The sequence below is a fragment of the Punica granatum genome, chromosome 1 (assembly GCF_007655135.1).
Source record: "Punica granatum isolate Tunisia-2019 chromosome 1, ASM765513v2, whole genome shotgun sequence".
NCBI classification, from domain to species: Eukaryota; Viridiplantae; Streptophyta; class Magnoliopsida; order Myrtales; family Lythraceae; genus Punica; species Punica granatum.
The window spans coordinates 53,511,327-53,523,548 of NC_045127.1; the positions used below are offsets into that span (position 1 = coordinate 53,511,327).

General features: G+C 40.5%; 1 protein-coding gene across 1 annotated transcript; it reads right to left on the reverse strand.

Annotated features, from left to right (window-relative positions):
* Nucleotides 1-4,779: 4,779 nt before the first annotated feature.
* Nucleotides 4,780-9,235, reverse strand: LOC116195797 (phosphatidylinositol 4-phosphate 5-kinase 4-like). The gene is made up of 8 exons (XM_031525160.1): nt 7,579-9,235; nt 6,866-7,033; nt 6,623-6,788; nt 6,407-6,523; nt 6,134-6,327; nt 5,917-6,047; nt 5,735-5,807; nt 4,780-5,422 (listed from the first exon to the last, which is right to left on the reverse strand). The coding sequence occupies exons 1-8, from the start codon at nt 8,772-8,774 to the stop codon at nt 5,134-5,136; spliced, it is 2,334 nt and encodes a 777-aa protein (XP_031381020.1). The 5' UTR covers nt 8,775-9,235; the 3' UTR covers nt 4,780-5,133.
* Nucleotides 9,236-12,222: the final 2,987 nt, after the last annotated feature.

A 12,222-nucleotide genomic window follows, 5' to 3' on the forward strand; every position in this document is an offset into this window, starting at 1 on the left:
TTCCTTCCTTCCTTATATACCGTCATCAGAAATATCCATATTTTATTCCATTTTATATTTTTCAATAAATAAATGATAATTAATAATGTGGCAGTCTACTCTCCGGGACTCATCCCCGGCCGCTATCCTCTGTTTGCGACACAGGGCCGTAGCGTGGTTTCCTCCCCGGTCGCTCCCTGCGAGCATCCATAAGCTTGCGTTTGGTTTTTGGTTTTTGGAGTTGGATAAATTATATAACTCCACTTGATTTTATATAATAATTATAAGAGTTAACAAATATATTAATATGTAAAATATATATATATATATAGAGTGATTGTATATGGTGAATTTTTTATTAAAAATTTAATTTTAAAAATGATTTGAAAAAAGCATGAATGAAAAAATATTATTAAATGGAAAAATCGAACAAAGTTTAGGCAGCATTGGCTTGTGAGGCAGGTGTATGGGGACATGTATTCTTCAGTTGACATGGACCGATTCAATAGCAAAAGTTGAATTTTACACATACGTGTTACTTGGATCTTTCATCATCACGATTGGAACCAACTTGATTTTTATATGACAGGATAAGGTTTGAAGTAGATATGCATCTCTCATTGCAAAAACCTCAAGCCAGTTTCGTCCTCCATCGCCCGACTTAAACATGCAACCTCAAGGAGAAAATCATCCGATAAACCAATGGAGAAATTTATTGTTGTTAAAAAGAATTCTATTTATAGGAATTATTTTAATGCTATAAAACGATAGTAATCACAACGTGAGAAGCGATCAATAGATAAACTTTTATTTACAAAATATGAAATTCACTAGAAATATTTTATGTGCGGAATAAATTACCGCCAGAGCAAGAACCAATCTCCATCCCTATCTCATGCTATGATATCTTAAATCTTAGACCATCTCCACCGGGCATTTTGGACTAGTCTCTTCATGCCACATGCCGTACGGAAAAACGCGTCCCACCTCTCTTCTCGATGGAGCACGCCCCGCACATCTCCACGCCCAGGGATGGGACTCTCGGCAGGGAGGTCCAAGATAGTCACTCATGAGCCACCATGTCAAGCTCATGTCAAATAAGCAGCTTCCTTTCTTTCTTTTTTAGAGATTGGCAAAAGAGCCGACGACTCATTTTGCCTTGTGGGGCCGGTTGCTCTAGCCACGTGACAGGCAACGAGTCACATAATTATTTTTCTTTTTTTATATTTTAAAAAGTGAGATTTTTTAACTACAAAAAAAAAAAGTGTGAGGCCATAACAAAGATTCGATTAAATATTGATTATTAGAGTTTCGAAGTCTTTCTTTTCTTAAGGATGTCTCTCATTTATGTGGAGTCTTATTGGCAAGAATGGAGCTCGCTTTAGAAACTCATAGATCGACTACTGCTGTAGGTAGTCTTAACGTGGTCTCACTTGAATTTAAAAAATAATAATAATTAAAAAGAGGAGTGAGAAACTAGCGGTGGGGCGGTGAAGTGGTTTCGGAAGCAGCAGAATATTTCTCGCGGGCTCTCCGGCCCGAAGAAAGATTCTCTGCCGTCTCTTAGTTGCAGGAGCAATCCGTTCAGCACATGCTCTGATGCCACGTCACCGGAACTAAAGCTTAAACGGCAGTCCACTTTTTGGTACGTAGCATCATCAGAGCGTAAAACAACTACAATTCACCCTTTTATTTTCATGTTCTCCGAGAATATACACAGAAGTGAATCGTCATTGCCATTTGTTGATCGACAATTATAAATTCCGAGTAAGTTCGTACCAGAAATTCATGTTATTACGTGCCATAATATGAATATCGAGACTATTCATTAAAAATTTTGACAAAAAGTAAAAGATTTTGTGATACATTTCATCATAAATCATAAGATGATATGCATTCATTATATTTATTTATTTTCATTTTAAACTTAAGGAAAAAAAACAAAATGTTTTATGCGTTGTATCTCTAGTTATCAACATGATATATTTCAGTTGGAAACGTGCTAGTGTTCCGAATACTAGTTTAGAGATTCAAGTCTTCCAATAAGGGGGGAGAGGTCCTTAATTATTTATTGTTAAATCCGCTTGTTGTAATACTAACTATAGGAAGTTCAGACCCATAAAGTTACTACATCAATTGCCTTCCGATCCCTTTTGGTCGTAAAATAATATTGTATCTCTACTTTCTTATAAAACTCCTATAAAATTAACTGCGTTTTGAAGGATTAGTTGAGCGTTCACTAGATAGTGACTTCCATATATCAAGTCCATGATTATAAAATGTCCAAACAAATTTACTTCCGAGAGGCATCTCAATTGTCAGTTGCCCCCATATGTATACATGTTAATCCATAGTCCTTTGATTAGTCATTGAATCGAATCTGAATTTCCAATCTTTATCCCAAAAAAGAGAAGAAGAAGAATCTATTCAAGATTATGTTACTTTCATTGTTAAATTCAGAAGCTTGTAAAGTAACATTCCGTAAAACGACAAGCAGCAGCAATTACATGAGGATTCTGTCTGGAATCAGAGCGCAGGATAATACGGACGATACATATACATATATGTATATATGCACGTACGAGACAAATTAAGTCGTCGATCTTATTAATGGATTAATTAATTAATTATCATTTAATTAATTGAGGTGACGAAAGTGTTTGCGTGTCAATCAACTACTTAATTAATTATTATAAAAACTTTGGCATGGTTGATTAAAATAGTGCAACCTGTCTCGCATATGAACCGTGATATTCTGAATTTAATACTCATCCCATATCACTTCATGTACCTCATCCCATCCATCGTCCTTATTGATTTATCTTCACGAGCCTACTTTTATACGTTAATAAAAAGATCAATAATATTAACCCGACCGATGATCAGTTTCACACAATATAAAAATTTGTCATCATACGTTACTAGATCCGTCAAAGTTGAACCAAGCTAGATTAAAAGAAACTTCTTAACCAAAAAGAAAAAGAAAACAACAAAGCAAAGACGGTGTTCGGGAACTATCTCGTGATGTAGTGCCAGGGGCAGGTACGTAAACTACGATGGACCTAACACAAAGTAATTAACATTCACAAAGTACAGATACATGGATTTATTTCCTTTTTCACTAGGATTGCAATCGATGGAACCCTATTACTAGGTATCGACATTAAAAAGTTCGATATATACATATATGTCATGACATTAATAATAAGATCATTTTGATTACATTTTACGGATTGCTTTTATGTGGACGTAGAATATAGAAGAATAGGGAGGAGTAAGATTCGGGTACGGCTTTTGGATTGTCCTAAAAGCCATGCCAACCTGACACAAGACACGACCAAAGAGCTGCCGTTCCCGACACACACTTTTTGGATCTCTTCTGCCCTTTTCACGATTCTGAGGTTACAGCAAGACCACACACACTTCATCCTCACAGTACAAGACAAAGCCTTGCCCCTCCCCCACTTCGCACGTGCAAGCCTGCGGTGGGCAAATAAAAGCGCATCTCTTTTTCTATTTTATCCACATTTTTCTTGCTTGTGGATACAAATGAATCTCTCCCTCCAATTTATCACGGGGATTTATTCTAATATTGTAAAATTTTCACTTGATCCTACACGGACTTGAGTCCATCTGCAATCGAAAAGTTTAAGTTGATAGGTTACTGGACCCAAGTCTCAAATAAGCTTGTAGTTTCTTTCTTAATTTTTCGATGTGGACAACATATCTCAACACCCGCCCTCACGTGGCAACGTGTGGTCCAATACGTGCCACGTGCCTTAAATACCCGCCCTTAACAACTGACCCGAGCCGGGCATCCTCTTTCGTGCTCGAGCAAGGGGGGACAAATACCAAACTAGCCTCAAGCTCCACACTCGGGCCTAACTAGAGGTGCACCTTTAGCTACCTCGGAACTGGACCGGGCCACTCTTGGGCCTGATTAACATGAGGCGCACTCTTGGCTACCTCGAAATCGAATCTGGCGTGGTGTGAGTCCACATGAGCGCGCGGAAGCATAACCTGCTCTAATACCATGTAAAATTCCCACTTTGGCCTACACGGACTTGAGTCCATCTGCAACCCAAAAGCTTAAGCTGGTAAGTTACTGGACCCAAGTCTCATATAATCTTGTGGTTTCTTTCTTAATTTTTCAATGTGGGACAACATATCTCAACAGATATAAAGAAATTCAACGGATCCTGACTAAAATATTTATTTGAAATACAGTTGGCACTTAAGATTACGTCGAGTTTAATTTCAGAGATGATATATTTTTTTCGGTGTGTACCCTGGTACTCAGAAACCCAATAAAGTCTAACTAATCCAGTCAGGAGATCGAGTATTAAAAGTTATTCTCTCTCCCAACAAGTGCGCTTCCCGAAATTCGAACTTGTGTTATCCTCCTTACGGAGGTGAGCTGCTTACCACTCAGCCAACACTTTTATTGGTATAAAGAATAATATTTGAGCGGGCGTGTAATGGTAAGAAGAGTCGAGCAACTCAAAAATGTGGAAAATGCTTCTATGTTAATGTTTCGGTTGTGGTTTAAGAATATTTTTACAGATTCTTGGGCCTTTATATTTGATTGGACAACTTCAGATGCACAATGTTCATTTGGTCCGAAAATGACATTGCCGGGCCCAGCCTATGGCGCCAATTTCCTCGCTCAACCGATTTGATTCGAGTGACCCATGGTACTGTAAATTAGCAGGTCGGATCAATCGCCAACGTCGAACGTGATAAAACCTACTCGGGCCCAGACAGTTGAGGATTATTATGTGGCGAAATGAAAGTTACAAATTTAAGAGAAGTATATGCAGCATACCGTATACGTATCCTTTCTATACAGTCCATCTGAGTTTGACATATGAATCCCAAAATCCCACCTTTATATTTATATATGTAAATCACCCTCACTCACCCCTCTCTATTTCTCATAGAACTAAAGAATGAAATCAATAACATATGAAATTACATGTGGATTGCATCTTCCTACATACAACACATATTTTTACAGAGATAAAATCATCTTCATCTGCAGAGGATGCTGCAAACGCCGGCGCTGGTCCGCAGTAAGATATACATCGACGGTCGGGCAACAATTATTAGCATCACAATGCGAAGGTGCATCACTGATGCAGCGAAGCGGAGAGGTTAAGCATCCTCGACGAAGATCTTGAAGATGAAATCGCGAAATCGCCTCGAGTACTGCCGGGGGTCGACAGCCGAGATTGATGTAGGGTCGTATTGGATGGACTTGTAGGCATGCTCGAGCTTCTTGCTGATGTCGTAGTCTTGCAGGATGTCTATGATCCCGAAGAACATGACCACATCGTAGAACTCCCCGGTGGGCTCCCCCACGAGCTGAAGCTCACACCCGCTCCTTCGCAGGGTCCTCTCTACTCGAGCCGGCATGTTCACCCCGAGTCTGATGCTGGCCCACCTAAAAGAATGCAAAACTCTTATCTTCCTCGTGGACAGTATGAGAAATGGAAAATGCAGAAAGGAAGGATCGATGCTATATATTCTTTGAGATTTTTATGCATAAATGAAGAAGCTCGATCATGTTCGTGTACTGATCCTCAAAATGTATTTTTGAACAAGGAATTCTCCATCATCTCATTCATATTAGGTAGTTGGAACATAGTATACAATGAACTTGGTCTCGTGTTGCTAAGATGGAAGAAGTCCAACAACAACATAATCTGTGCAATCGTATCAAAATCTGCATTAAGCTTGTCAAAGTTCGAGTTACCTGCACGGATCATTAAGAAGCTGGTCCACATCTGCTCGCGAGAGACGCGGAGCTCCTTCATCATCAGGGTCACCTGTTATAGACAAAGGATTGTAAATAAGCCGTGACAAAACTATGAGGTAAGCTTCCATGAAGCTGCACCTAAGAGAATAATTCAACACCAGTCGAAGGATGAAAATAACCAGTAGGAGTGCGAGCTCCCGATGGAATTAGATAGCCTGCAACTGATGTTTCCCGGAAATAAAGACCGACCAAGAGACTGTAGTCCATAATCCTCTCCTGTTCAAGAAACTCGCAGTCCCTATCTATTTGCCTATAAAAGCATAAAAACCAAACAGAAATTAACAATCATAGCACAGGGAGGTACAAATTGCAACACTGTCAAGGCCCTATTTTTACCTGCAAAACTGCTGAAAGAACGGTTTCTGAAGCCGGAATATAAAGTTGAGGTCAAGATCTTTGAGAATTGTATTTCCGTCAATCTCTGACTCTGGCTTGTCAGTTGTGCGGCCTAGGGACGACCCTTTCAGATCGAAACGCCTGTGGACGGTATACTCAGAACAGAAGAGATTCCCCATGATAATGAACCGCACCTGATCAAATTGTCGGATCATTAGTCTATTCATTACTATTATGACGAAATCACCCGTTTGATGTGTAATTGGTGCACACCTTCTTCTGGGCTGGCCCGGTTAGCTTCACACAGTGCAGTCCATAGAACTTTATCACGAGAGTATTTTCAAAGGCTCGTACGTGATTGTAGTAAGCTGAAAGCATCCTTAGAAGCACCTGGAAAAGAAATGAACCGATATCATCCATCACCAGAATCCCGTGTTTTAGAGATTCCTAGAAATAGAATTCATAAAAGATCAGAGAAGTAACATTCACCTTTGCTTCGGACTTTTTCATTGTCTTGATCATATACCGGTCATCGTGGGTCAGATAGAAGAAGCTCCCACTTTTACCAGGAGAGGAGAGCTCTCGAAGGGCATTGTTCCCGCATATTGACAGCATGTAGTCTGCGGGATCCACCTTGAACAACTTCCTCAGGGTCCTGGTGAAGCGATAGTCTCCCGAACTTATTCAAGAACAATCACGGAATGCTGATAAAATCGAGAGGAAAAGGCGAACCTGAAAACTTGAGGGCAGTAGTCCTTCCATTTGAAGTCGCAGGATTGATGAGGTGGGGTGTACTTGCTTCCTTCTGGAGGAAACCTCGTCCAAATCTTTTCCTTGACATCGAACGCTGAAGCCTTGAGATCGAGATTGTCTGGGGGTGGAGCTCTTCCCACCGAGTGCCTGATCAACAAGGACTCGCCGGTGTCAGACTTAAGGATAACTAAATCCCTTCAATCATTATACCTTGGTGAATGTAGAGATCACAGTGTTCTGTTCCCGATTTAAACAGGAAGCGTGAAACTCTGGCCATTCTAGCTCCTTAACAGCTTATTCCGACTCCGAGGCAAAAGTTAGGAGAACATGTCTGTAAAATTTCTCTAATTTTGGCATCAGATTTCCCGTCCTATTGGTTCCACAGCTCGAATGCCAACATCGGAAGTTAGAATCGTCGTCTACTTACATTTTCGGTTGCTAAGTTAAAGTCAACATGAGATCGGAATTCCGGGTTAATTAAGTACAACTTCACCAGGACTACCCCAAACTGCACACGAAGTTAGAACCAACTATTGAGGGGGGCAATTGATACAAGTTATATAACATTTCCAGAATTGTCAAGGATTAAGGGAAATGAGGTATCCGATAATTTACAGGATAATGCGGCATTCTCATCTTTCATATGCGTATAGACTCGGGGAAGAATGGGAAGGTGCGAAAATGGTGTATACCTTATTCCTAACTGCAAGTTAAGCATCAACTCGTAATTCTTATGCCCCTTGTATATGGTTTCCCCCTGTTTCTTCACATTCTTCGGTATCCTCAACTGCTGCCCGACTCCCGGAGTCGGCAAATTCCCGCAGTCCTCCATCTCCAACCTCAACAGATCCGCATCCAAGTCCCTCCCTCCTTCCCTGAGCACGTTCCCGCCAAAATCTCCATCGCTCTCAAACATCTTCATCCGGTCGACTGTCCTCTCCACCCCGACGCTCACCCTCCCATCCACAGACATCCTCCTGGGTTTGGGATCCCCGGCTTTGCTCGACCTCCACATGGCAAGCTTCTTCTGGGACGGGAGCATGGGAACCTTCTCCCCGGGGCAGATCACGTACTTGGACAGTTCCTCGAACACCTGCTGCGGATCCCACTCTGGGTTATTTCCGTCCATCAGGGACGACCCTGACGGGTAGTAACTGCCGCTCCGTTCCTCAGGGTCCTTGCTCCAGTTCCCCATGTAGAAGCTCCCATCGGACCATAGGAACGTGCCATTTCCCTTGGGCAGCCCGTCCTCCCAATACCCGTCATACCGGTTCCCCGTACTGGCCCAGAAGAAGGTCCCCCTCCCGCAAATCGCCCCGTTCTTCCACTCGCCGACGTAGTAATCCCCGTTCTTCCATTTGTACCGCCCGTTCCCTTCCTGGAGTCCCCTTCGCCAGTCGCCTTCATACTCATCCCCGTTGGCACAAGTCTTGTAGCCGTGTCCATGCTTGAGGTTCATGATCCACTGTCCCCGGTACGTGTCCCCGCCACGTCCCGCATAGGTCCCCTTCCCATCCATGTAGTTACTCTTGAACTCGCCGTCATAGACTGAGCCAGAGGGCCAGCTGAACCGGCCCCGTCCCATTGCCTTCCCCCTGTACCATTCCCCGACATACATGCACCCGTCCGTCCAGAGGTACTTTCCATGTCCGTGGGGGAAGTTGTCGTACCACTGCCCAGTATATATGTCCCCGTTGGGTAGGAACCGCTCCGCGTGGTAGATCTCACCAGTGGAGGCCGTGGAGGGGTCTTCATCCTCCTCGTCGTCGGCGTGCGGGGCCACCGACATGGTCCCGAAGATGCTGTTGGCCCGCTTCTTCGCGGCCTGGGTCTTGCGCAGCGTGGCCTCCCAAGCCTTCATGACTCCGCTATGCTGCTCCTTGCTCATCAATCAATTAAAATCTGAAAAGAACGAAAAAAGTATCGGTTGACCAACGAATTAATCTCCTGTTCTACTCCACATCGCGGATGGACGTAATCACGGCAGAGACGGAAGATGACAACTCGTTCTGTCGATCATCGTCGGACAAAGCAGAGAATGTTTTTGGGTTTTCTCTCACTTCTTCGGATGGTGCGGGAAAGGAGGGAAGAAGCGGAAAGGGCGAGCGATTGAACCAAAGAGTGGTTTTTTTCGTTTAACGGACTGACCGTTGAAATTGATTTTTCTTTTTTTTTTTTGTTTCCGCCTTGTATTGTCCATTTCCTGTCGTGTCCCGCATTTCGATACGTCACAGGTAGAAGCGCGGGGTTTCCGTACAACCGCTTGCGATGTCTCGTGCAACGCTCCCTCTCAGCTCGATTAATACTAAGCCGGACCTTCATCATTGGGCACGTGATCCAAATTTATTTTCCCCTCTTGAAGGTGACCCGATGTGTAAATGCCATCTCTCTTCTTCTTCTTCTCATTATTATTATTATTATTATTATTATTATTATTATTATTGTTCTTGTTGTTACGTTTTAAAGCTAATCAAATGTCATATATGATATATGTGACATAACTTACATTACTATGTACCATGTTCTCTCTTCCTCTCACTGTCTGTCAAACTTGTACCATATTCGTAAATCGGCACCTTATATCATTACACTAAAATCTTTTTCTCAACTTGATTGATGCTTCTTGTTTGATAGCATTTGTGAACATTAGATTATTAAATTTTCATTGACTTATACGAACTTAATCTATTTCCAATTAAAAACTTTAGTTGATAAGTGGTAGTACCAAATCCATATATTAATCATTCCCTTGATCACACGCCCTTAACAATTTCTTCCGTGCTCGAGCGGTAGTGGTATTGGTGCGCATGCGCGTGTGCGCGCTCATACGCGCAATCTAGGCTCTAATACCATATTAAATTTTCATAGGCTTATACGAAATTTGGTCCATTTATACTTAAAAGCTCAAGTTGATATGTAATGGTATCCAAGTCATATACGAACCCTTATATATTCCTTTTCTTTTTCGATGTGCGATTTATCCCATGTTATTCCTCAACAGAGGTTGACGTGTCATGTGGTTTCGGGATCCCGAGAAAAACCAAATTTTGTGAAGGGAAAATGCATCTCTCATGTGCGCTATATATGGCATTGTATAGCTTGTACACTCTATCCATCATTATGCCAACTAGGAAGGCTAATGGCACACTACTTTTTTTGTATGCACTCTGGTATTTCGAAAGCTTATGGACCCCAACTAATCCATATATATATATATATATATATATAATAGATTTGGTTTATCAAACAGCTGGAGGGTGCAGTTGAGGACAATTGTAAGGGACCAGCAACTCGAAGGGAAAATGTGAGTGGTGCATTGTTGGGTTGTCTTGTCCCCAGCCCACCTAAAAGTTTGAGACCCAGTAAGACTGTAACCCATCCAGGCCCATGTCAATGACTCATTTGTTTCATTTTCCTTTGGCTGGAAATAAATAAATAAATAAAATTATGAAAGATAGTGAGGGTGATTTTAGAAACATCTAATTTTGCATGACATTTGCGCTCTTAAAAAGTTTGAAGTTCATTTCAAAGAAGTTGCGCCATTCTTTTTCTCAATCACTTAATGCTTGTTGTAGATCGATGTAGATAATTATGTCAAAACGGGAGATTATGTCAATGGAATTATCCTTTTTTGTGATATCCAGCCTGCGGGAGTAGTGATTTCCCCGTATATACATATCATTGTCTTGTGAGGATATATACAAAATAGTATAAATGGAATAAATCTTGCCCAGTTGTTGTCAATATTTTCTCAATTATAAGGAAGATACAATATTTTCTCAATTATAAGGAAGATACAGTTAGAACCATTCCATTAATAACTATAAAAAACATTAACGACAAAAGTTTGCAGCATGCAGGAATAGTAAAGGAAATAATTTTTTTTTTGTGAAATCACGAGACATATCAGTCTATTATTTGAATTGAAACTATTGCTTATTCGAGCGTTGACTTATCTTGATCACAGAGTATTTTTAATAAATGCTGAACGTGCATTTAAAGATAAAGTTCACTCACTATTAATATAGTCTTTCAACTGCATTATATCTCATATTTTTTTAATAAAAGAATTAATTACCTAAAAAAAGATGACATTTACACTTTTTTTAAATAAAGCACAATCTTTAAAAAATAGTAAAAAGGCACATCCTTTACGCTTTTTTCTAAATATAACACAACATTTAGAGAGTAGTACAAAAAATGCACGATTTTAACATTTTTTCTTAAATATAACGCGATTTTTAAAAAATAACATAGAAATGCACGACCTTCAGGTTTAGCTGTGATTCTAGCATATTAAAAAAGAAGATTGCGTCTCTCTGTACTATTTTCTAAAGTTTGTGCTATATTTAAGAAAAATTACAAATGCCGTACCTTTCTGTGCTACTCTAAAAAAGTAGTGTTATATTTAGAAAAAAAATACAAAGGTCTTGCTTTTCTGTATTATTTTCTAAAGGTCGTGCTATATTTAAGAAAAAAATACAAAAATCGTATTTTTCTAAGTTATTTAAAATATATATATATATACACACATATATACATACATCTCGAATATGAGATCGAGAATAGTTTATCTTTCCTCGTCTTGTTTTGGTGTATGTGTGAGTAGAGGAAACTGGAAAGGAGCCACACTTTGGTTGGGACTTGGGAGTATCCGACGTTAGAAACGTGTGTAGGGGCCCATTTCGATGTTGGGCCCGGGCATGTCCTTACCAATAATTACGAACTTTTTCCGCTTTGAGTTCCCTCACCTTCTGCTAACACGCTTCGCTCAAGCCCATTTCCCCACCTCACAATCCCATTATTAACAAAACGACAAATCCACGTCAGATACTGCCATCGTAATCGCATCAAGATAGCTCTTCCTTATTCACGCGCCCACCCCGGAGCGTGGATTCCCTTTCCCGGTCGCTCCTCTTTTGGAAATCCCATCAAAAGCTCAATTTCTCGACGGAGATAATCCATAGGCCGTCGGAGATCAAGAAATGGGAGGCATTAAATTTGGATTGGTTCGAGCAAAAAGATGTTCAGCTTAGGAAACACTCCTTTGAAATTGTGCATGCTAATGCAAAATTTCAACTTTAATATGATATCCATAAAAAATATGAATATATAAATTTATTCGAAAATTATGTCTTCTTTTCTCCACCACTAATAAATAATCTCTTTCATATAAGATAATGAATAGACGCTATTACACTTTAAACCATTGCTCATCGTACCTTATAACTTACGAAGATCTTATTAAGATATGGAGATATATGTATGGTCTCGTTGACTTTTCATAAGACATGTCAAATTTAGATATATTTTACCATTTTGCTTTCTTCAATCTA

Excerpts from the sequence above, each read along its gene's own strand:
- LOC116195797 (XM_031525160.1), bottom strand. The coding sequence starts at position 8,774 with ATGAGCAAGGAGCAGCATAGCGGAGTCATGAAGGCTTGGGAGGCCACG. Across the intron at positions 6,789-6,865 it reads TACTGCCCTCAAGTTTTCAG|GACCCTGAGGAAGTTGTTCA; the intron begins GTTCGCCTTTTC and ends TCGCTTCACCAG. Across the intron at positions 6,524-6,622 it reads TGAAAAAGTCCGAAGCAAAG|GTGCTTCTAAGGATGCTTTC; the intron begins GTGAATGTTACT and ends TTTCTTTTCCAG.